The sequence below is a fragment of the Haliotis rufescens genome, unplaced genomic scaffold (assembly GCF_023055435.1).
Source record: "Haliotis rufescens isolate VD_foot unplaced genomic scaffold, xgHalRufe1.0.p SCAF_6, whole genome shotgun sequence".
Lineage (NCBI taxonomy): Eukaryota > Metazoa > Mollusca > Gastropoda > Lepetellida > Haliotidae > Haliotis > Haliotis rufescens.
The window spans coordinates 60,630,653-60,658,438 of record NW_025964334.1 but is presented as its reverse complement, the minus strand read 5'-3'; the positions used below and the strand labels follow the sequence as shown (position 1 = coordinate 60,658,438).

Genomic DNA, 27,786 nt, shown 5'->3' with positions numbered 1-27,786 from the left:
TGTGTGCGCATGCGATATTGGAATCACTCGGGTGTGACATGTCCAAGGCATCATGCTAGAGTCCTTGGCCACCCTGGTGTGATGTTTCATCCAAAAACAGTTTCACAGTAAAATAATATGACAAGTACGAATGGATAAAAAATCATGTAACAGTTAAGTACAATTCTGTATTTAAGAATATATTTGCATAAATGTAAACAAAAGAATTTGTGTTGGCATCACTTCATCTACCACAACTGAAAATACTGAAATGTTCTATTTAAAATAAAATGAAAGTCTAGCAAAGCTTTGTTTAGTCAATGATGATGATAAGCATATCTCTCAATTCTCCTGATGCTTGCCGTCCTTGATCTGACATGGAGTAAAACTGGCTGTCCAATACAATCAGCACTTTACATCTTAATAAACACCCCCAATTAACAAACAAAATCCTGTCAGCATTGATATTCAAATATGTAATGTACAATAAAACATACTGATATACATTAACATAAAAACACGTTAAAATCCTCATGAATTTAACCAAATATGATGTCATAAGGAGAGCCATCATGTCAATGTTCAGCTTCCGACGAGACGTGAGGCTTCAGTTGAGTCTATGACAAGTAAACACACTGAGCCACGAAAAACAACATGGTTCTGTTTCGTCGTGTTATCACAGTCGCTTCGAACAACAAACTAGAATGTAACAGTATAAAAACTATCCAAAACTATGAACCACACAATATTGCAGTCTCTCATCTCCCAACAAAACGTGTCAAGTTCCTGAAGTAGCAATACATTTATCTATCATATATAACCTGTTGCATGTGAGCTTAAAAACGACTTGTGCTCACAATTTTAAACCCCAATAGTTGAGGATGGATCAAAAGATGTGAGCGTTTACCACGAGTGAGAACAAACCACACGAGGTGAGAATGGACTCGCTATGGTCCTTCAGGGACTCTCTGTGCGGAGTACATGACGTCTGTCCTGACCGCGTACTTCCGTCCCTCCTCCAGGGTAGAGCCTTCATGTAGGATGTCGTGTTGGAATACCAGGACCAAACCTATAGTGAGACAGAGACCGACCGAGAGACATTATCAACCAGGGCCCCATTCTTAGCGCTACGATTGTCGCAAGTCGGTGACAAAGAATGGGAGTTATTAGGGCTGGGACGAGTCCACATTTACTACCCGGGTACCCACCCCTCTATTACCTGACCCTACCCGGGTACCCACTGTAGGTCTCAGGAGATGTCTCAAAATGTCCGACTGGGAACAGTTTTAGCATAAGCCTGGCAAACATATTTAGATACATGTATTAAACAATCTGGTCATTCATACACTGAATTTGATTTAAGTTATATCTTTATTCAACCATATGAAAAATCAGAAGGAATGGGTGCACAGTCAGAAAGAATTGCGAACATTAATGACTTGTAGTGTAACCATAGAGTTCCAGATAATTTGTGTCATTAAACAATATGTCCAGTGACTAACCACGGGTCCGGGTAGTCCTGTGGGTACCCGGGTCCTACTCAGTACCCACCCGAACCGGGTACCTGAGTTACCCGTCCCAGCCCTAGGAGTTCTGATCTACTTTGTTAAGATCACCTTGTGGAACGGGGCTCAGAAGCTATTGCCGAATATTGGATACAAGGATCCAGCTGTTTGGAAAGTAGTTCAATATTTTGTGATGGTATGTCAACATACAAGTGCTAGTTGTTGGCAAATGTTGAGAAATCATACTGAAACATCGTAGGTAATACATAGACTTATAACAGACTGGTCTATAACAAGGGGCTGTCGGGTGGCCTAGCTGTGAAAGCGTTCGCTCGTCACGCCGAAGACCCGACATGGGTACAATGTGTGAAGCCCATTTTCTGGTGTCCGCCGTGATATTGCTGGAATATTGCTAAAAGCGGCATAAAACATACTCACTCACTCACTCACTCACTCACTCACTGGTATATAACAACAAGTTGGTGGTTGAAGGCCCCGCATCCAACTTGCTAGTTGGTCTGAGTCTGATACAAATATATCAAATACAGCCCATGCAAGTCTATAATATTTGGCAAGTCTAGATTACTGAAGTATCTGAAAATAAAGAGAGTCTCTGGGCTCCTTTTTATTAAATATATTTTAACACATGTTTTCTTCTGTACAATATGTTAATTTCAGAGACTAGATGTAAGTCTAAGAGACTGTGAACAGCTCTACCTGTTTTGGGTACCACTGGGACGATGGTGTCTGTGCTGTACCCGAAGAACGTTGTGCTTCCCCCAACAAAACCCTGAAACAAAACGCTTGAAATGATGATTCCAGGGAATATATAGACTTCCTGAGATAACTGTACACTCTCAGAGTGGTCAACCTCTGACGTATCTATCACAGAAGGGGACCTGGCGGCAACAGCCATAAAACATGGGGGTTACATCTAGCATGTCATAGAACATGGCGTTAAAACAAGGCAGGGCTGTATAAAACTAATTAGGATAATGGTAATACCGAACAAAATGTTTTATCAGCATATCAAACAAATTTTATCCCACTGCACATCATGTACAGCTGTACAGTGTGTGTAGCCACCACACCTCATTCAGGTACAGTGATGTAGCCATCTCACCTCATTCAGGTACAGCTGTACAGTGGTGTAGCCACCCCACCTCATTCAGGTACAGCTGTACAGTGGTGTAGCCACCCCACCTCATTCAGGTACAGTGATGTAGCCATCTCACCTCATTCAGGTACAGCTGTACAGTGTGTGTAGCCACCCTACCTCATTCAAGTACAGCTGTACAGTGATGTAGCCACCACACCTCATTCAGGTACAGCTGTACAGTGGTGTAGCCACCACACCTCATTCAGGTACAGCTGTACAGTGATGTAGCCACCACACCTCATTCAGGTACAGCTGTACAGTGATGTAGCCACCACACCTCATTCAGGTACAGCTGTACAGTGGTGTAGCCACCCCACCTCATTCAGGTACAGCTGTACAGTGGTGTAGCCACCCCACCTCATTCAGGTACAGTGATGTAGCCACCACACCTCATTCAGGTACAGCTGTACAGTGATGTAGCCACCCTACCTCATTCAGGTACAGCTGTACAGTGATGTAGCCACCACACCTCATTCAGGTACAGCTGTACAGTGATGTAGCCACCACACCTCATTCAGGTACAGCTGTACAGTGGTGTAGCCACCCCACCTCATTCAGGTACAGCTGTACAGTGGTGTAGCCACCCCACCTCATTCAGGTACAGTGATGTAGCCACCACACCTCATTCAGGTACAGCTGTACAGTGATGTAGCCACCACACCTCATTCAGGTACAGCTGTACAGTGATGTAGCCATCTCACCTCATTCAGGTACAGTGATGTAGCCACCACACCTCATTCAGGTACAGCTGTACAGTGATGTAGCCATCTCACCTCATTCAGGTACAGTGATGTAGCCATCTCACCTCATTCAGGTACAGCTGTACAGTGGTGTAGCCACCCCACCTCATTCAGGTACAGTGATGTAGCCATCTCACCTCATTCAGGTACAGCTGTACAGTGTGTGTAGCCACCCTACCTCATTCAGGTACAGCTGTACAGTGATGTAGCCACCACACCTCATTCAGGTACAGCTGTACAGTGGTGTAGCCACCCCACCTCATTCAGGTACAGCTGTACAGTGATGTAGCCACCCCACCTCATTCAGGTACAGCTGTACAGTGGTGTAGCCACCACACCTCATTCAGGTACAGCTGTACAGTGATGTAGCCACCACACCTCATTCAGGTACAGCTGTACAGTGATGTAGCCACCACACCTCATTCAGGTACAGCTGTACAGTGATGTAGCCACCACACCTCATTCAGGTACAGTGGTGTAGCCACCACACCTCATTCAGGTACAGCTGTACAGTGATGTAGCCACCACACCTCATTCAGGTACAGCTGTACAGTGATGTAGCCACCACACCTCATTCAGGTACAGCTGTACAGTGATGTAGCCACCACACCTCATTCAGGTACAGTGGTGTAGCCACCACACCTCATTCAGGTACAGCTGTACAGTGATGTAGCCACCACACCTCATTCAGGTACAGCTGTACAGTGATGTAGCCACCCCACCTCATTCAGGTACAGCTGTACAGTGATGTAGCCACCACACCTCATTCAGGTACAGCTGTACAGTGATGTAGCCACCACACCTCATTCAGGTACAGCTGTACAGTGATGTAGCCACCACACCTCATTCAGGTACAGTGGTGTAGCCACCCCACCTCATTCAGGTACAGCTGTACAGTGATGTAGCCACCTCACCTCATTCAGGTACAGTGATGTAGCCACCTCACCTCATTCAGGTACAGCTGTACAGTGATGTAGCCACCACACCTCATTCAGGTACAGCTGTACAATGGTGTAGCCACCCCACCTCATTCAGGTACAGCTGTACAGTGGTGTAGCCACCCCACCTCATTCAGGTACAGTGATGTAGCCACCACACCTCATTCAGGTACAGCTGTACAGTGATGTAGCCATCTCACCTCATTCAGGTACAGTGATGTAGCCATCTCACCTCATTCAGGTACAGCTGTACAGTGATGTAGCCAACCCACCTCATTCAGGTACAGCTGTACAGTGGTGTAGCCACCCCACCTCATTCAGGTACAGTGATGTAGCCATCTCACCTCATTCAGGTACAGCTGTACAGTGTGTGTAGCCACCCTACCTCATTCAGGTACAGCTGTACAGTGATGTAGCCACCACACCTCATTCAGGTACAGCTGTACAGTGGTGTAGCCACCCCACCTCATTCAGGTACAGCTGTACAGTGATGTAGCCACCCCACCTCATTCAGGTACAGCTGTACAGTGGTGTAGCCACCACACCTCATTCAGGTACAGCTGTACAGTGATGTAGCCACCACACCTCATTCAGGTACAGTGGTGTAGCCACCACACCTCATTCAGGTACAGCTGTACAGTGGTGTAGCCACCACACCTCATTCAGGTACAGCTGTACAGTGATGTAGCCACCACACCTCATTCAGGTACAGCTGTACAGTGGTGTAGCCACCACACCTCATTCAGGTACAGCTGCACAGTGATGTAGCCACCACACCTCATTCAGGTACAGCTGTACAGTGGTGTAGCCACCACACCTCATACAGGTACAGCTGTACAGTGATGTAGCCACCACACCTCATTCAGGTACAGCTGTACAGTGGTGTAGCCACCCCACCTCATTCAGGTACAGCTGCACAGTGGTGTAGCCACCACATCTCATTCAGATACAGCTGCACAGTGGTGTAGCCACCACATCTCATTCAGGTACAGCTGTACAGTGATGTAGCCACCACACCTCATTCAGATACAGCTGCACAGTGGTGTAGCCACCACATCTCATTCAGGTACAGCTGTACAGTGATGTAGCCACCACACCTCATTCAGATACAGCTGCACAGTGGTGTAGCCACCACATCTCATTCAGGTACAGCTGTACAGTGGTGTAGCCACCACACCTCATTCAGGTACAGCTGTACAGTGATGTAGCCACCCCACCTCATTCAGGTACAGCTGTACAGTGGTGTAGCCACCCCACCTCATTCAGGTACAGCTGTACAGTGGTGTAGCCACCTCACCTCATTCAGGTACAGTGATGTAGCCACCCTACCTCATTCAGGTACAGTGGTGTAGCCACCTCACCTCATTCAGGTACAGCTGTACAGTGATGTAGCCACCTCACCTCATTCAGGTACAGTGATGTAGCCACCTTACCTCATTCAGGTACAGTGATGTAGCCACCTTACCTCATTCAGGTACAGTGGTGTAGCCACCACACCTCATTCAGGTACAGCTGTACAGTGATGTAGCCACCCTACCTCATTCAGGTACAGCTGTACAGTGATGTAGCCACCCCACCTCATTCAGGTACAGCTGTACAGTGATGTAGCCACCCCACCTCATTCAGGTACAGCTGTACAGTGATGTAGCCACCCCACCTCATTCAGGTACAGTGATGTAGCCACCCTACCTCATTCAGGTACACTGGTGTAGCCACCTCACCTCATTCAGGTACAGTGATGTAGCCACCTTACCTCATTCAGGTACAGTGATGTAGCCACCTTACCTCATTCAGGTACAGTGGTGTAGCCACCACACCTCATTCAGGTACAGCTGTACAGTGATGTAGCCACCCTACCTCATTCAGGTACAGCTGTACAGTGATGTAGCCACCCCACCTCATTCAGGTACAGCTGTACAGTGATGTAGCCACCCCACCTCATTCAGGTACAGTGATGTAGCCACCCTACCTCATTCAGGTACAGTGGTGTAGCCACCTCACCTCATTCAGGTACAGTGATGTAGCCACCTTACCTCATTCAGGTACAGTGATGTAGCCACCTTACCTCATTCAGGTACAGTGGTGTAGCCACCACACCTCATTCAGGTACAGCTGTACAGTGATGTAGCCACCCTACCTCATTCAGGTACAGCTGTACAGTGATGTAGCCACCTCACCTCATTCAGGTACAGCTGTACAGTGATGTAGCCACCTCACCTCATTCAGGTACAGTGATGTAGCCACCCTACCTCATTCAGGTACAGCTGTACAGTGATGTAGCCACCACACCTCATTCAGGTACAGCTGCACAGTAATGTAGCCACCCCACCTCATTCAGGTACAGCTGTACAGTGATGTAGACACCTCACCTCATTCAGGTACAGCTGTACAGTGATGTAGCCACCCCACCTCATTCAGGTACAGCTGTACAGTGATGTAGCCACCACACCTCATTCAGGTACAGCTGTACAGTGATGTAGCCACCTCACCTCATACAGGTACAGCTGTACAGTGATGTAGACACCTCACCTCATTCAGGTACAGCTGTACAGTGATGTAGCCACCTCACCTCATTCAGGTACAGCTGTACAGTGATGTAGCCACCTCACCTCATTCAGGTACAGCTGTACAGTGATGTAGCCACCCTACCTCATTCAGGTACAGCTGTACAGTGATGTAGCCACCACACCTCATTCAGGTACAGCTGTACAGTGATGTAGCCACCTCACCTCATTCAGGTACAGCTGTACAGTGATGTAGCCACCCTACCTCATTCAGGTACAGCTGTACAGTGATGTAGCCACCCTACCTCATTCAGGTACAGCTGTACAGTGATGTAGCCACCTCACCTCATTCAGGTACAGCTGTACAGTGATGTAGCCACCACACCTCATTCAGGTACAGCTGTACAGTGATGTAGCCACCCTACCTCATTCAGGTACAGCTGTACAGTGATGTAGCCACCACACCTCATTCAGGTACAGTGATGTAGCCACCCTACCTCATTCAGGTACAGCTGTACAGTGATGTAGCCACCTCACCTCATTCAGGTACAGCTGTACAGTGATGTAGCCACCCCACCTCATTCAGGTACAGCTGTACAGTGATGTAGCCACCCCACCTCATTCAGGTACAGCTGTACAGTGATGTAGCCACCTCACCTCATTCGGGTTCAGCTGCTTCTTTGTTTGTTTATTTACAAGGTAGATATTTTCACACTGACATTTCACCCAGCAGTCAGCAATATTCCACCTATAAGACGGTGGCCTGTAAATAATCAAGTCTGGACCAGACAATCCAGTGATTGATATCATGATGAGGCTGACCACCCGATTCCATTAGTTGCCTCTTACGAGAAACATAGTCGCCTTTTACAGCAATCATGGGTGTGCTGAAGACCTATTCTAAACTGGATCTTCACGGTTTCAGGTACATACAGTGATATAGTTGACCCACCTCATTCAGGTACACCTGTACTGTGATATAGTTGACCCACCTCATTCAGGTACACCTGTACTGTGATGAGGCTCCTTTCCCCGTTGTCTCTTCGATATTCGCCATCTTCGTGAGGTTTGAAATATTCTCCTGGGTTGTACCGGAGGAAGCGGAGTCTGCACAAACAGGTTACAGAGTACAATATTCTACACCAGGAGACACAAACGTGTTACAAACTACAGTATTCCACACCAGGTCACTAAAACATGTTACAGAGTACAGTATTCTACACCAGGAGACACGAACAGGTTACAGAGTACAGTATTCTACACCAGGAGACACAAACAGGTTACAGAGTACAATATTCTACACCAGGAGACACAAACAGGTTACAGAGTACAGTATTCTACACCAGGAGACACAAAGGGTTACAGAGTACAGTATTCTACACCAGGAAACACAAACAGGTTACAGAGTACAGTATTCTACACCAGGAGACACAAACAGGTTACAGAGTACAATATTCTACACCAGGAGACACAAACAGGTTACAGAGTACAATATTCTACACCAGGAGACACGAACAGGTTACAGAGTACAGTATTCTACACCAGGAGACACAAACAGGTTACAGAGTACAGTATTCTACACCAGGAGACACAAACAGGTTACAGAGTACAGTATTCTACACCAGGAGACACAAACAGGTTACAGAGTACAGTATTCTACACAAGGAGACACAAACAGGTTACAGAGTACAATATTCTACACCAGGAGACACAAACAGGTTACAGAGTACAGTATTCTACACCAGGAGACACAAACAGGTTACAGAGTACAATCGTCTAAACCAGGAGACACAAGCAGGTTACAGAGTACAGTATTCTACACCAGGAGACACAAACAGGTTACAGAGTACAGTATTCTACACCAGGAGACACAAACAGGTTACAGAGTACAGTATTCTACACCAGGAGACACAAACAGGTTACAGAGTACAATATTCTACACCAGCAGACACAAAAAGGTTACAGAGTACAATATTCTACACCAGGAGACTCAAACAGGTTACAGAGTACAATATTCTACACCAGGAGACACAAACAGGTTACAGAGTACAGTATTCTACTCCAGCAGACACAAACAGGTTACAGAGTACAGTATTCTACACCAGGAGACACAAACAGGTTACAGAGTACAGTATTCTACACAAGGAGACACAAACAGGTTACAGAGTACAATATTCTACACCAGGAGACACAAACAGGTTACAGAGTAGAGTATTCTACACCAGGAGACATAAACAGGTTACAGAGTACAGTATTCTACACCAGGAGACACAAACAGGTTACAGAGTACAATATTCTACACCAGGAGACACAAACAGGTTACAGACTACAGTATTCTACACCAGGAGACACAAACAGGTTACAGAGTACAGTATTCTACACCAGGAGACACAAACAGGTTACAGAGTACAGTATTCTACACCAGGAGACACAAACAGGTTACAGAGTACAGTATACTACACCAGGAGACACAAACAGGTTACAGAGTACAATATTCTACACCAGCAGACACAAAAAGGTTACAGAGTACAATATTCTACACCAGGAGACTCAAACAGGTTACAGAGTACAATATTCTACACCAGGAGACACAAACAGGTTACAGAGTACAGTATTCTACTCCAGCAGACACAAACAGGTTACAGAGTACAGTATTCTACACCAGGAGACACAAACAGGTTACAGAGTACAGTATTCTACACCAGGAGACACAAACAGGTTACAGAGTACAATATTCTACACCAGGAGACACAAACAGGTTACAGAGTAGAGTATTCTACACCAGGAGACACAAACAGGTTACAGAGTACAGTATTCTACACCAGGAGACACAAACAGGTTACAGAGTACAGTATTCTACACCAGGAGACACAAACAGGTTACAGAGTACAGTATTCTACACCAGGAGACACAAACAGGTTACAGAGTACAGTATTCTACACCAGGAGACACAAACAGGTTACAGAGTACAGTATTCTACACCAGGAGACAGAAAGGGTTACAGAGTACAGTATTCTACACCAGGAGACACAAAGGGTTACAGAGTACAATATTCTACACCAGGAGACACAAACAGGTTACAGAGTACAGTATTCTACACCAGGAGACACAAACAGGTTACAGAGTACAGTATTCTACACCAGGAGACACAAACAGGTTACAGAGTACAGTATTCTACACCAGGAGACACAAACAGGTTACAGAGTACAGTATTCTACACCAGGAGACACAAACAATTACAGAGTACAGTATTCTACACCAGGAGACACAAACAGGTTACAGAGTACAATATTCTACACCAGGAGATACAAACAGGTTACAGAGTACAGTATACTACACCAGGAGACACAAACAGGTAACAGAGTACAGTATTCTACACCAGGAGACACAAACAGGTTACAGAGTACAGTATTCTACACCAGGAGACACAAACAGGTTACAGAGTACAATATTCTACACCAGGAGACACGAACAGGTTACAGAGTACAGTATTCTACACCAGGAGACACAAACAGGTTACAGAGTACAGTATTCTACACCAGGAGACACAAACAGGTTACAGAGTACAGTATTCTACACCAGGAGACACAAACAGGTTACAGAGTACAGTATTCTACACCAGGAGACATAAACAGGTTACAGAGTACAGTATTCTACACCAGGAGACACAAACAGGTTACAGAGTACAGTATTCTACACCAGGAGACACAAACAGGTTACAGAGTACAGTATTCTACACCAGGAGACATAAATATGTTACAGAGTCTAATATTTTACACCAGGAGACACAAACAGGTTACAGAGTACAGTATTCTACACCAGGAGACACAAACAGGTTACAGAGTAGAGTATTCTACAGCAGGAGACACAAACAGGTTACAGAGTACAATATTCTACACCAGGAAATACAAACAGGTTACAGAGTACAATATTCTACACCAGGAGACATAAACAGGTTACAGAGTACAGTATTCTACACCAGGAGACACAAACAGGTTACAGAGTACAGTATTTTACACCAGGAGACACAAACAGGTTACAGAGTACAGTATTCTACACCAGGAGACACAAACAGGTTACAGAGTACAGTATTCTACACCAGGAGACACAAACAGGTTACAGAGTACAATATTCTACACCAGGAGATACAAACAGGTTACAGAGTACAGTATACTACACCAGGAGACACAAACAGGTAACAGAGTACAGTATTCTACACCAGGAGACACAAACAGGTTACAGAGTACAGTATTCTACACCAGGAGACACAAACAGGTTACAGAGTACAATATTCTACACCAGGAGACACGAACAGGTTACAGAGTACAGTATTCTACACCAGGAGACACAAACAGGTTACAGAGTACAGTATTCTACACCAGGAGACACAAACAGGTTACAGAGTACAGTATTCTACACCAGGAGACACAAACAGGTTACAGAGTACAGTATTCTACACAAGGAGACACAAACAGGTTACAGAGTACAATATTCTACACCAGGAGACACAAACAGGTTACAGAGTACAGTATTCTACACCAGGAGACACAAACAATTACAGAGTACAGTATTCTACACCAGGAGACACAAACAGGTAACAGAGTACAGTATTCTACACCAGGAGACACAAACAGGTTACAGAGTACAGTATTCTACACCAGGAGACACAATCAGGTTACAGAGTACAGTATTCTACACCAGGAGACACAAACAATTACAGAGTACAGTATTCTACTCCAGGAGACACAAACAGGTTACAGAGTACAGTATTCTACACCAGGAGACACAAACAGGTTACAGTGTACAGTATTCTACACCAGCAGACATAAACAGGTTACAGAGTACAGTATTCTACACCAGGAAACACAAACAGGTTTCAGAGTAGAGTATTCTACACCAGCAGACACAAACAGGTTACAGAGTACAGTATTCTACACCAGGAGGCACAAACAGGTTACAGAGTACAGTATTCTACACCAGGAGACACAAACATGTTACAGAGTAGAGTATTCTACACCAGCAGACACAAACAGGTTACAGAGTACAGTATTCTACACCAGGAGACACAAACAGGTTACAGAGTACAGTATTCTACACCAGGAGACACAAACAGGTTACAGAGTACAGTATTCTACACCAGGAGACACAAACAGGTTACAGAGTACAGTATTCTACACCAGGAGACACAAACAGGTTACAGAGTACAGTATTCTACACCAGGAGACACAAACAGGTTAGAGAGTACAGTATTCTACACCAGGAGACAGAAACAGGTTACAGAGTACAATATTCTACACCAGGAGATACAAACAGGTTACAGAGTACAATATTCTACACCAGGAGACACAAACAGGTTACAGAGTACAGTATTCTACACCAGGAGACACAAACAGGTTACAGAGTACAGTATTCTACACCAGGAGACATAAACATGTTACAGAGTAGAGTATTCTACACCAGCAGACACAAACAGGTTACAGAGTACAGTATTCTACACAAGGAGACACAAACAGGTTACAGAGTACAATATTCTACACCAGGAGACACAAACAGGTTACAGAGTACAGTATTCTACACCAGGAGACACAAACAATTACAGAGTACAGTATTCTACACCAGGAGACACAAACAGGTAACAGAGTACAGTATTCTACACCAGGAGACACAAACAGGTTACAGAGTACAGTATTCTATACCAGGAGACACAATCAGGTTACAGAGTACAGTATTCTACACCAGGAGACACAAACAATTACAGAGTACAGTATTCTACTCCAGGAGACACAAACAGGTTACAGAGTACAGTATTCTACACCAGGAGACACAAACAGGTTACAGTGTACAGTATTCTACACCAGCAGACATAAACAGGTTACAGAGTACAGTATTCTACACCAGGAAACACAAACAGGTTTCAGAGTAGAGTATTCTACACCAGGAGACACAAACAGGTTACAGAGTACAGTATTCTACACCAGGAGGCACAAACAGGTTACAGAGTACAGTATTCTACACCAGGAGACACAAACATGTTACAGAGTAGAGTATTCTACACCAGCAGACACAAACAGGTTACAGAGTACAGTATTCTACACCAGGAGACACAAACAGGTTACAGAGTACAGTATTCTACACCAGGAGACACAAACAGGTTACAGAGTACAGTATTCTACACCAGGAGACACAAACAGGTTACAGAGTACAGTATTCTACACCAGGAGACACAAACAGGTTACAGAGTACAGTATTCTACACCAGGAGACACAAACAGGTTACAGAGTACAGTATTCTACACCAGGAGACAGAAACAGGTTACAGAGTACAATATTCTACACCAGGAGATACAAACAGGTTACAGAGTACAATATTCTACACCAGGAGACACAAACAGGTTACAGAGTACAGTATTCTACACCAGGAGACACAAACAGGTTACAGAGTACAGTATTCTACACCAGGAGACATAAACATGTTACAGAGTAGAGTATTCTACACCAGCAGACACAAACAGGTTACAGAGTACAGTATTCTACACCAGGAGACACAAACATGTTACAGAGTAGAGTATTCTACACCAGCAGACACAAACAGGTTACAGAGTACAGTATTCTACACCAGGAGACACAAACAGGTTACAGAGTACAGTATTCTACACCAGGAGACACAAACAGGTTACAGAGTACAGTATTCTACACCAGGAGACACAAACAGGTTACAGAGTACAGTATTCTACACCAGGAGACACAAACAGGTTACAGAGTACAGTATTCTACACCAGGAGACACAAACAGGTTACAGAGTACAGTATTCTTCACCAGGAGACACAAACAGGTTACAGAGTACAGTATTCTACACCAGGAGACACAAACAGGTTACAGAGTACAGTATTCTACACCAGGAGACACAAACAGGTTACAGAGTACAGTATTCTACACCAGGAGACACAAACAGGTTACAGAGTACAATATTCTACCCCAGGACATGCAAACAGGTTACAGAGTACAGTATTGTACACTAACGTGTGGTTTTGATTAAATGTTCGGGTTTATTAATCAAATCTACATTTAACTAAACTGAGTAATCAGTTGTTTATCTCCGGAGTGATTAGGAAGAACTCACGTAAAGCAACAGCTAACTATATTACCTTTCATTTAAACCCATGACTCTTCTCTGCTTGAATACTTCGGGGACAAAGGTTTTAATCCTGTCCCAGATTTTGTTGGCCTCTAGTTCTGAGTCCCAGATATGTCGTGAACTGTTTCTGATGTCTGTCCTTGTCACCCTGGAGAGAGAAAAATGACAGTTACCTCCCCTGACTCACAGGTTACCTCCCCTGACTTACATGCATATGTTAGATATCTTCACATACACAGATTACCTCTCTGGTGCACAGATTGAGCGTATAGGGTCTATTAAAAACCCTTAAGGAAAATTACACAGAGTTGTCTCCCCTGACAACTCTTTCTGGCATGTATATTCAAAACAAAACATGACAAAGGATAAATATGCTGCATTTGTTTCTGAAAAACAATCACTTAATCTTTGTATCCTTTCATTAGATTACCTGTATTGAATTAATATTTATTCACCGACAAAGGAAAGGCGAATCATAGAAACATATAGAGAAGTATGTACATTAAGAAGAGATGTTTCCAATGTGTACCATTTATTTTTTTTCATTTTTTTTTTTATCCCATTTTCATCATATTTTACATTTCAATATCATACATAGAGAGTGCATGGATTTATTGTGACATTATTGGCATGTTTGTAGCATGGACAGATCAGATATCATAGTTATACAGAGTCTCTAAATAATACTTGCATGGAAACTTGCATAATTACAATTTGAAATTGCAATACATTTTGTAATTTCATAATATTGAAGTATTTCTTTTTGAATTAGTAAAAAGATTGGTTTGACTTATTTTCTATTAACTGTGTACAGCATAGATTTTGTTACCATAATTACTGCATTGAGTGAATTGTTATTCTTCCCTTTAAATCCAAACAGTATGTGTTCATTATTAAAATTAACTCTGCCTTCTGTATAGTTTCCAAGCCAATCTGAAAGTTTCGTCCATATATCAGCAGCATAGTGACAATTACATAATACATGAGTAATTGTTTCAGATGGTTCATTACATAATGAGCAAACTGGCGATTCAACATATCCAATTTTAAATAAATAAACAGTTAGTACCCAGCTAGTTGGGTTTAACGCCGCTTTTAACAGTATTCCAGTTATATCGCAGTGTCAGTTTAATGTGGGAGGAAAGCCCAAAGTGATGCAGGTCCCAGACGTTTACCACTTCGTTGAAACCCAGGAGCACAGGTATGGTGCTGACAAACCTAGAAACATAATTGGACGAACCGGGATTCAAACCCACAATAATAGGTTTCTGGCGTGTCCAAGGGACGCAACTCTGCACAGCGAATCGCGGCACCTTAGACGACTGGGCCACCCGTGCTCCCTTTCTCTGTATGAACTCAAACAGTTCATGCCTTCTATGTCAAAGATGACCAGACTTGGTAAGAATCCTTGTTTATCTGGACAAGTTCAACTATTTATATATATATTTAATGTGGGGATAAGTCAATGGGGAGTAGTGCACTTCACCAGGCGCACAATTTCAGATCCAATTAGGGCTGTTGGGGCTTGAACGCGTTTTGCCGGCTCACTGGCTTGGCTAATTAATGCGTTAATTAGCTGACGCTCTACCACTGGACCACGAGTGCTATCACATGTACTTAGTGCTCGTTTACGGGTCATTAGCACCCCATTAACACGCATGCGTAATTCAGTAAACAATGAATTGCGCATGCGTGTCACGGTCCGCTCTCCCATTCATCTTTTCTTGAAACCACACCCGCAGTTGTTTATGTCAACATGACCGACCAATCTAATTAACCGGATTAATGCTTGAAAAGGTAAGAATTTATGGCTAACCCTTTCCCAAACAAGCTAACCCTAAGGACCGAAAAGGGGTGTTGAATCGTAAAGACGTGTAAGTTTCCCTAAGACCAAAAAGGGGTGTTGGAGCGTAACAACGAGTAAGTTTCCCTAAGACCGAAAAGGGGTGTTGGATCGTCAAGGTGTGTAAGTTTCCCTAAGACCGAAAAGGGGTGTTGGATCGTAAAGATGTGTAAGTTTCCCTAAGACCGAAAAGAGGTGTTGGATCGTCAAGGTGTGTAAGTTTCCCTAAGACCGAAAAGAGGCGTTGGATTGTAAAGACGTGTAAGTTTCCCTAAGACCAAAAAGGGGTGTTGGATCGTAAAGACGCATACGTTTCCCTAAGACCGAAAAGAGGTGTTGGATCGTAAAGACGCATACATTTCCCTAAGACCGAAAAGGGGTGTTGGATCGTAAAGACGAGTAAGTTTCCCTAAGACCGAATAGGGGTGTTGGAGCGTAAAGACGCATACATTTCCCTAAGACCGAAAAGAGGTGTTGGATCGTAGCGATGTGTAAGTTTCCCTAAGACCGAAAAGTGGCGTTGGATTGTAAAGACGTGTAAGTTTCCCTAAGACCAAAAAGGGGTGTTGGATCGTAAAGACGCATACGTTTCCCTAAGACCGAAAAGAGGTGTTGGATCGTAAAGACGCATACATTTCCCTAAGACCGAAAAGAGGTGTTGGATCATAAAGACGCATATGTTTCCCCAAGTCCGAAAAGAGGTGTTGGATCATAAAGACGCATATGTTTCCCCAAGACCGAAAAGAGGTGCTGGATCATAAAGACGTGTAAGTTTCCCTAAGACCAAAAAGGGGTGATGGATCATGAAGTGAGAGTCACCGGAGTGTGAGACACAGTAAAGGTATAGCAAGACAACAGTGGCACTATAGCGTGGTAATTGAGAGGATGGTATAGCTCAGGCTGTGCCCAGTAAACTGCATTGTTGCCAGTCAATGTGCAGATATGTATAATATTTTTCCAGTCAACGTGTTATTAAAACCTTAACTTAAAAAACTTTAAATCATTTGTTATGTTTGACCTCAATGAACTTGATGATGAACATTTCATATTTGGTTTTCTGTTTCCTTTTGTGATGGGAGGTGCTTCCAAACACCACAAACAAATGTTACTTGTAAATACATGTCAGTCAGTCACACACAAGCACTGTCTACCACTAATGACACTCCAAAAAGGTATTTTACATCAGTGAAGTTCTACACGAACAGACCCAAGAGAAGGGACTAGAAGAGAAGAATATTAATTAACATCTACCGTACATATTATCAAAAAGGTTTTATGTCCTTGTGAGGCATTTAGAAGGTGGAACAGTAATGTTTTTATGGGTATCTATTATCTAGCAAAACCAAACATGGTTAAGATTTTAAGATAGGAAAAAACTTAAATATTTACATTTAGCATGTTTAGTAGAAGTGACAAGGGATTAGCTATGTACTGAATCATTATTGCTTTAAGCTGTCAGTTTGGCTGTTTATCTAAGCCGTAACTTCACGTACAGCCATAATATGTTATAAACAGGTGAAAACATATACAAATGTACAAGTTTAAAATTCCCCGCATCCATGAGGCACTAGATACACAGTTTCATCAATCATTCATTAATACACGACAGCAAGACAGCATGTGATAGAGGGTTTTCATTTGACATTAGAGAGATGTATTTCTGTACATTAGTTAAACAAGTTAAATATTCAACAATAGTCACGGAGATATATAATGTTTTCTCAGCACAAAAAAATAGCTAGCAGACAATCATACATTTGACACGATTAGTAGTTATTTTCACTCGAACATATAATCTCCCCTTATTCACAAGGAAGATATTTTCACACTGACATTTCCCCCAGAATGTTGTTTGTTTCATGGCTGTTTAACGCCACACTCAGCAATATTCCAGCTATATGACAAGGATCTATAAATAATCAAGTCTGGACCAGACAATCCAGTGACTGACATCATAAGCATCAATCCACGCAATTGGGATACGATGACATGCATCTACCAAGTAGGTGAGCCTGATCGCCCGATCCCGTTAGTTGCCTCTTACGACAAGCATAGTCACTTTTTAAGCAGGGGTTGCTGAAGACCTATTCTACCCCGGATCTTACGGAAAGCAGGGGTTGCTGAAGACCTATTCTACCCCGGATCTTTACAGCAAGCATGGGTTGCTGAAGACCTATTCTACCCCGGATCTTACGGAAAGCAGGGGTTGCTGAAGACCTATTCCACGCCGGATCTTCACGGCAAGCATGGGTTGCTGAAGACCTATTCTATCCCGGATCTTTACGACAAGCAGGGGTTGCTGAAGACCTATTCTTTCCTGATCTTACGGCAAGCAGGGGTTGTTGAAGACCTATTCCACCCCGGATCTTCACGGCAAGCATGGGTTGCTGAAGACCTATTCTATCCCGGATCTTTACGGCAAGCATGGGTTGCTGAAGACCTATTCTACCCCGGATCTTACGGAAAGCAGGGGTTGCTGAAGACCTATTCTACCCCGGATCTTACGGAAAGCATGGGTTGCTGAAGACCTATTCTATCCCGGATCTTAGGGCAAGCAGGGGTTGCTGATGACCTATTCTACTCGGATCTTACGGCAAGCAGGGGTTGCTGAAGACCTATTCCACCCCGGATCTTTACGGCAAGCATGGGTTGCTGATGACCTATTCTACCCCGGATCTTACTGAAAGCAGGGGTTGCTGAAGACCTATTCTACCCCGGATCTTACGGAAAGCAGGGGTTGCTGAAGACCTATTCCACGCCGGATCTTCACGGCAAGCATGGGTTGCTGAAGACCTATTCTATCCCGGATCTTTACGACAAGCAGGGGTTGCTGAAGACCTATTCTATCCCGGATCTTACGGCAAGCAGGGGTTGCTGAAGACCTATTCCACCCCGGATCTTCACGGCAAGCATGGGTTGCTGAAGACCTATTCTATCCCGGATCTTTACGGCAAGCATGGGTTGCTGAAGACCTATTCCACCCCGGATCTTTACGGCAAGCATGGGTTGCTGATGACCTATTCTACCCCGGATCTTACGGAAAGCAGGGGTTGCTGAAGACCTATTCTACCCCGGATCTTACGCAAAGCAGGGGTTGCTGAAGACCTATTCTATCCCGGATCTTACGGCAAGCAGGGGTTGCTGAAGAACTATTCTACCCCGGATCTTACGGAAAGCATGGGTTGCTGAAGACCTATTCTACCCCGGATCTTACGGAAAGCAGGGGTTGCTGAAGACCTATTCTACCCCGGATCTTACGGCAAGCATGGGTTGCTGATGACCTATTCTACCCAGGATCTTACGGAAAGCAGGGGTTGCTGAAGACCTATTCTACCCCGGATCTTACGCAAAGCAGGGGTTGCTGAAGACCTATTCTATCCCGGATCTTACGGCAAGCAGGGGTTGCTGAAGAACTATTCTACCCCGGATCTTACGGAAAGCAGGGGTTGCTGAAGACCTATTCTACCCCGGATCTTACGGAAAGCAGGGGTTGCTGAAGACCTATTCTACCCCGGATCTTACGGCAAGCAGGGGTTGCTGAAGACCTATTCTACCCCGGATCTTACGGAAAGCAGGGGTTGCTGAAGACCTATTCTACCCCGGATCTTACGGCAAGCAGGGGTTGCTGAAGACCTTTTCTACCCCGTATCTCCACAGACCCCCAGGATGCAGTGTGTTAACCAACGTACTGTCCAATCCCTGTGTTGACCTGGGCCAGCTCGTACCCCTTCCTCTCCGTCTCCGCGATGTACCACTCACACTCCTGCAAAAACAACAAACATGAGGAGTACATACATACCCAGCCCAATGTACAAGTTAGTAGTATTTAGTTTACAGATTCATATTGTAAAACCACACATTTCATGGTAAGAACAAACATTAAAATACAAATTCATCTACTATTACGAGAACATCTCTTCTCAGATATGATTCATATCGTCATGTCACTTTTGGTTTACAGCTGATATCATTACATCAGTAATATCACTGATATCATCACAACATAACTTCTCAGTTATCATTGATATGACAACATCAATTGCTACTCGCACATCACTAACTTCATCACAACATCACCAGTTTCATCACAACATCACTAATTCATCACAACATCACCAGTTTCATCACAACATCACTAATTTCATCACAACATCACCAGTTTCATCACAACATCACTAGTTTCATCACAACATCACTTATTTCATCACAACATCACTACTTTCATCACATCACTAATTTCATCACAACATCACTAATTTCATCACATCACTAGTTTCATCACAACATCACCAATTTCATCACAACATCACCAGTTTCATCACAACATCACTAATTTCATCACAACATCACTAGTTTCATCACAACATCACCAGTTTCATCACAACATCACCAGTTTCATCACAACATCACTAATTTCATCACATCACTAGTTTCATCACAACATCACCAATTTCATCACAACATCACCAGTTTCATCACAACATCACTAATTTCATCACAACATCACTAATTTCATCACAACATCACTAGTTTCATCACAACATCACCAGTTTCATCACAACATCACCAGTTTCATCACAACATCACTAATTTCATCACATCACTAGTTTCATCACAACATCACCAATTTCATCACAACATCACCAGTTTCATCACAACATCACTAATTTCATCACATCACTAGTTTCATCACAACATCACCAATTTCATCACAACATCACCAGTTTCATCACAACATCACTAATTTCATCACAACATCACTTATTTCAACTCAACATCGCTAGACCTGTGAAGACCAGGGTTAGAATAGGTCTTCAAAAACATGCTTGTCGTAAGAGGCGACAAACAGGATCGGGTGGTCAGACTCGCTGACTCCAATTGCGTGGATCGATGCTTGTGATATCAATCATTGGTCTGTCTGGTCCAGACTCGATTTTTTACAGGCAACCGTCTGGAGTATTGCTGAGGGCAGTGTTAAACAACAAACAAACACAACATCACTAGGCTATCATCACAACATATATATGACTATTGCATCATCACATTCTAGACACGCTACCTCTGGTGTGAGGACATTTTCCAGGACAAACGCAAGTTTGTGCTTTGAGTCTTCTGGAAGATCGAGTTTCTTGTACACAATCTCTGACTTGTCACTCATCCTGATCTGGATATAGGAAAAAAATATAATTATGGACATTCTACATTTTCTATATACTTTCTTCTGTTGTTCCTGACAATTTAAAGGCAGCGAGTTTGATTTGGATCAGGATGGACACGACTGTGACGTCATATCTTTTGCGTCACAATAAGCGTTATGTCATCATAACGGTGATGTGCGACGTCAATCTCATTAAAATTTGACCTTAGTTCTCGCTACTGCTAAACAAAGATCTGAAGACATCCCATTAGGGGTCACGTCAGAACGACCTTTCATCTGACCAATCAGTACGTCGCTTACCAGATTATGAAAGTGACAGTCGGAATGTGATTTCTAGTCATGCAATCTCGAAAACTTTAACATGGTGTATTCCGAACGATATAGTTACGGGTTTAACGACTGAATCCTTACAATCTAGACCATCTAGTTGCCATTCAAGAATGTTTTTTTGTTCAGGTTTCAAATTTGTAATCGAGAATTTGTCAAAATATGTTTTGAAGCGTAGTCGCCAATTTGAAATTTGTGCCGTAAAGCACGAGAAACTGCCTTCTGATTGGTCATTCCATTGGTCGGTCAAAGTTCGCGCAAGGTCAGCCTGACGTGACCCGTAATGGGATGTCCACAGATCTTTGTTCAGCAGAAGCGAGAACAAAGATCTGATTTTAATGAGATTGGTGCCACGTAGAACTAAAGCTTTACAAAGCTTGTTTAGTTTTCTTTAGGGGTGCCCGCCTCATGTTAGCTTTCCAAAGTGCCTATATGCCTTCAATGCCTGTCATACCTGTGAGTGCAGTATAATGGTGTAAACAAACTGTTTGAGCATGTACAGCGCCTTATTTTGTTTCCAGGCTGTTGTTGGTGATTCCATAATTCAGATCAACAACACTCTCAAAACACTGAACTGCTTCACTCAATATATTTCCAAACACCAAGGAGTGCATGTTTTATTTAGTCATGGTAGAATGGAGATATACATACTGTGTTTTCAATGTAGTGCAAGGTTACCCGTAGATTTAACCGCGCTAAATTTAACACTGCACATTTGGTTCCAAATTCAGTTTTGCACAGTTAAATCTACAGGTAACCTTACTCTACATTGAAAACACAGTATGTATATCTCCTAATAGTCTCGCTTGTACAGATAAAACATATTGTAGGCCAAGTAAAACCAAGATGGGATAGAGTGTACACAACCAATCACAACCTATTTATGAGAGAAGTAAGAAATGTAGCTATAAACACATCGATACAAAAATATCCCCTAAACTTCCACTATAAACAACATGCTAAAAAGTTCCAAATTAAAAACCAAAAGAAAAAATAAACACACACTAGAAACGACGTCATTGCTGAAGATTGGATTATGGAAACTCGTCTGTGTGTGTAGACATGTAATAAATATATAATAAATAGAACATTATGTTCGTGTCCATGTCATACTAAGTTTACGTCACTTGTGGATAAATTCCGGTATTTCTCTAGCGAAACCAGAATTAAGACACTCTTGTCGTAAACAAGAACACTCATATAATATCCTTGCTAACATCCTGGTATAGATCTGCAGTTGAAGACTTAGGTACAGGGCATGGAAGCGTAACAATAAGTTTACAGAGTCAGTGATAGGACAACTCAAGTGGCGTTATACGTAACACAAAGCAAACAAATTCTACATATTCATTGAAACTTGTCTATTCCTATTAATGTTTAATGTTTCAAATTATTTATTTTCACTTGGTACAGATTCGCTTTTTTGTGTACGAGTCATCCAGTTGATTAGGTACGAGTGGGTACAGTTTGTCCAACACTTGGGTACGAGTCATCCAGTTGATTAGGTATGAGTGGGTACGGGTATCCAACACTTGGGTACGAGTCATCCAGTTGATTAGGAACGAGTGGGTACGGTTTGTCCAACACTTGGGTACGAGTCATCAAGTTGATTAGGTACGAGTGGGTACGGGTATCCAACACTTTTGTACGAGTCATCCAGTTGATTAGGAACGAGTGGGTACAGGTTGCCCAACACTTGGGTACGAGTCATCCAGTTGATTAGGTACGAGTGGGTACGGTTTGTCCAACACTTGGGTACGAGTCATCCAGTTGATTAGGAACGAGTGGGTACGGGTATCCAACACTTTTGTACGAGTCATCCAGTTGATTAGGAACGAGTGGTTACGGGTTGTCCAACACTTGGGTCCGAGTCATCCAGTTGGTTAGGAACGAGTGGGTACGGTTTGTCCAACACTTGGGTACGAGTCATCCAGTTGATTAGGAACGAGTGGGTACGGGTATCCAACACTTGGGTACGAGTCATCCAGTTGATTAGGAACGAGTGGGTAGGGGTTGTCCAACACTTGGGTCCGAGTCATCCAGTTGATTAGGAACGAGTGGGTACGGTTTGTCCAACACTTGGGTACGAGTCATCAAGTTGATTAGGTACGAGTGGGTACGGGTATCCAACACTTTTGTACGAGTCATCCAGTTGATTAGGAACGAGTGGGTACAGGTTGCCCAACACTTGGGTACGAGTCATCCAGTTGATTAGGAACAAGTGAGTACGGGTTGTACAACACTTGGGTACGAGTCATCCAGTTGATTAGGTACGAGTGGGTACGGCTTATCCAACACTTGGGTACGAGTCATCCAGTTGATTAGGAACAAGTGGGTACGGCTTATCCAACACTTGGGTACGAGTCATCCAGTTGATTAGGAACAACTGGGTACGGCTTATCCAACACTTGGGTACGAGTCATCCAGTTGATTAGGAACAACTGGGTACGGCTTATCCAACACTTGGGTACGAGTCATCCAGTTGATTAGGAACAAGTAGGTACGGGTTGTCCAACATGTGGGTACGAGTCATCCAGTTGATTAGGAACGAGCGGGTACGGGTATCCAACACTTGTGTACGAGTCATCCAGTTGATTAGGAACAAGTGGGTACGGCTTATCCAACACTTGGGTACGAGTCATCCAGTTGATTAGGTACGAGTGGGTACGGATTGTCCAACACTTGGGTACGAGTCCGCCCAAACAGTTTGGGTAAGGATTGTCCGTGCAGTCACCACCCAGCTAACACGAAAATGTTATAAAAAACCTCCTTAAAACAGTTTACCAACCGTTCCGGGAATGTTTAAAAAAATGTTTTCTTCACGTGACTTTGTATGGTTCCAGAAATGTTTTAAAAACATTTTCCGGAAACATTTGGTTTAAACGTTTCAAAAATGTTTTTGTAAAATATTGCAGAAATGCTTTTGGAAACGTTTTATTCATTTGATATTGTATGGTTCCAGAAACGATTTAGAAACATTTTCTGTGAACATCTGATCATAACGATTCTAACATGTTTCTGTAAAATATTCCAGAAATGCTTTTGGAAATGTTTTATTCGCCTGAATTTGTATGGCTCCGGAAACGTTTAAGGAACGTTTTCTGTGAACATTTGGTTATAACGTTTCTAAAATGTTTTGAAAAGAAACCAGGGCGTTGGAAAAGCAGTTATGCTGCCAATGTTCAAAACGTACAACACCCACTCACTGGTAACAAGATGCAAATGATGAGGACAACTAGTCAGGGACAGTACACCCTTCAGCCATGATGTCTTCAACATTCAGTCAACAAAGAGCTTCAAGACTCAGTTCTGTGGACATTTTAATATTTCTAGAAAACTTTTACATCTTTCTAAATTATTGATTGTCAGAATCTTCTTTCATTGGTCCACTTGATCCACTTTTCTGAAACAAAAACACATTCTGAATAAATCTAATGCAGTCATTAATATATATATAGTATAGATACATCCAACTGAAGAGACAATATTCCATTTAAGATAAGTTTTATCAGTAATCTTACATTCACCTATTTGTAGGTGTTTGGTGGAAACATATTTTAATATTCATTCAGAGACAGATAAAGTCTTGTGGTAACTGTAATAGTATAACAGTATCATGCATCACTTGACACCAGGAACACCAGGAACACCCAAACCAACTCAACACTCTGTGGCTGAGTGCAGATACAAATCCAATTCTTAGCATTAATTTAAAGCCACAAAACCATCAAAAGATACTTGATGTAGTAGCTCATGGTATTTAACAACAGTTTCTGCACTAACGTTTGCATCATTTTCAGTCTCTGGTGTATTCCTCAATACAAGTGCAAGTCCATGCGCAGCTACAAGTATTATCATAGTTGTCTACACCACGGCCTTTATGCATTGTGAACTTCATTTCAATGCCCTATTTAATAATGCGGATATAACTAACAATGGATTGCAACTACAGATCATGGTTGAAAAGAACTTGGTATCAAACAAACCGTGACATTACCATAACGGTTGTATTCGCCAACTTAAGTACAACAGTGTCCCTCTGTATTTCTACACAACTCGATATGCTGACCTCTTGACTACGCTATAAATACACGTTACGCTCTGCATTCAACATGGGTAAAAGTCATTCATTGCTGATGTGAATTTGATGACTGTTCAAGTATATGCACATTGAAGTTTTCACTTCGATCATTACGTATTGTGTAGGTTGGTGTCTGGTGCAGCTGTTCGGCTTTCAGGAATGTTATTGCCTAATCCCCTCTGCCACCGAGGCTTCCACAACAATGATAATCCGACAACTGGTAGTCTTTGGGCACGTTGCAAGCCATGAATCGCTTAGAGAAAGCAAATTAATTGCTGCAACAGGTCGAGGCGCATGCGCACTCTTCCAAAATGGCAGCGCAACTACCACTTGGTTGTCTTGACGAAGAAGAACATAACAAAAGAGACTTGATGAAAGCTGATGAAATTTATGACTACTTTGATGATGTGGAGCAGACTGAGGATGATGGGATGTTAGCTACCTTTGCTCATTTCCTCGTTAATCCAGTCAAGAATCTCTTGCTCCGCTGTCAAAGTCAGCCGCCATTTTGGTTTGAGAACGAAGCATCCTCAGCCAGCGATTGTTTTGCTTGCAAGCGGCTAAACGTTAGCACACTGTTGTAAGGCAAATCACAGCTTGCAAGCAGTTCGCACTTTGCAAAGCACCCCTAGATCACGTACTTTGTGTACCCCTCTGACAAGTGTAAATTTGCACGGCTCCAATGGCCGAAGGCAATGAATACACAATGACATTTAGAAGGTGGTCAAATGTAACAAATGTTATATTTACACAATGCCATTTAGATACTGCTTAGATAAGTGGATACTGGTTTTGAAAATGAACTTACCCCCTTCGACGATCCAGCTCTTGCTGCACAATGTCACTTGCATGTAGAGTAAACTTGAACTGATGATGGCGGGTGCCAAATATGACGTAATAATGTGATGTCATTCTGAAGTCATTTCACGAGACAAATGGCAGTTTGTCACGACATTTTTTCAATTGTTTTCGAAACGCTTTTTAAAATTTTTGTGGTAATTTTCAAAAACGTTTTAAGACATTTTAATAACTAGTCATGAAAATAATTAAATGTGAGAGAATGCGTCTTTGACCATAGATCTATATTTATTCACTTCTCAACGGTGTCTCTCGCACGCCCCTGCAAATTATGCGCGACTAATTGTAATTGCGTGTGACACTATTTGTGATCAGCAACAAACAAATCATGTGAAGTTTTGTCTTACTCATATCTGCTATATTTTCTTTAGACATTTAGTCTACAGATTAAACTGTAACTGTTGTGAAAATGTTCTATTACTGTATTTCCAATACACAGCATTATGAAAACAGAGTGTGCCAGCTGGCGAACTTGTGTCCAACTAAAGGCTGTTGGGGTCGTTATCAGTACTCACATGGCGATAATATTTCATGAATTTTTTTTTCCAGCATAACATTTCTGCAATGTGTTTAAAACATTGCAATAACATTTTATGAAACAGTATCTCCTATGTTACAACATGATGTTCTTGAAAAACAATTTAAAAACATTTCAATAACATTTTGAATAATTATAAAACATTTACACCTTATTCGGATGATTTTACATATGTGTGCACGATGTATTTAAAACATGATGATAACATTTCATTAAATATGTTCTGGCAAAACATTTCTGCAACGTGTTGAAAACATTGTAATAACATGTTATGATTGGTTGGTTGGTTGGTTGGTTGTTTAACGCCTCACTCAGCAATATGCCAGCTATATGACGGCGGTCTGTAAATAATCTGGACCAGACAATCCAGTGATTAATATCATGAACACCAATCCACACAATGTGGGATCGATGACATGCATCAACCAAGTCAGTGAGCCTGACCACCCGATCCCGTTAGTCGCCTCTTACGACAAGCATTGTTGCCTTTTATGGCAAGCATGGGTTGCTGAAGACCTATCCTACCCCGGATCTTCACGGGTCTATAACATGTTATGATATAGTTTCGCCTATGTTATAGCATTATATGTTCTTGAATAACATTTTGAAAACATTTCAATAACATTTTGAATAGTTCTAAAACATTTCTAAAACGTTAATAAAATGTTTTGACGAAAAGTTTTTGAAAAAACTACAATGAAACCTTTCGGAAATGTTTTGAAAATGTTATGTGTTAGCTGGGCGTCTCACTATACATAACCAAACAGTCAAACGGGCGCGGAACCTCCAATGTTGACAAGTCAGGACGCGAAACATGACATGATATCTCAACCTGGGGATTGTGTCATGCCTTGTCATGTTTGTGTCAATTTGCCGCAGAGCATACAAACACATACTCACCAGTTGTGTGTCACTGCCTTCTGAGACGGTAAAATACGTCCACCGTCAATGTGTGCCTGTCATTACTTCCTATTTGCTGAGGAAATCCCAAAACCTATTTTTAGTATAATACGCACAAAATA

At 42.7% G+C, this 27,786-nt stretch overlaps 1 protein-coding gene across 1 annotated transcript; it reads right to left on the bottom strand.

The window, feature by feature from the left end:
* Positions 1-135: 135 nt before the first annotated feature.
* LOC124121700 (prolyl 4-hydroxylase 1-like) lies at positions 136-27,786 on the bottom strand. The gene is made up of 7 exons (XM_046484751.2): positions 27,665-27,786; positions 20,862-20,966; positions 19,492-19,565; positions 13,970-14,107; positions 7,818-7,932; positions 2,202-2,274; positions 136-1,048 (listed from the first exon to the last, which is right to left on the bottom strand). The coding sequence occupies exons 2-7, from the start codon at positions 20,958-20,960 to the stop codon at positions 927-929; spliced, it is 621 nt and encodes a 206-aa protein (XP_046340707.2). The 5' UTR covers positions 20,961-20,966; positions 27,665-27,786; the 3' UTR covers positions 136-926.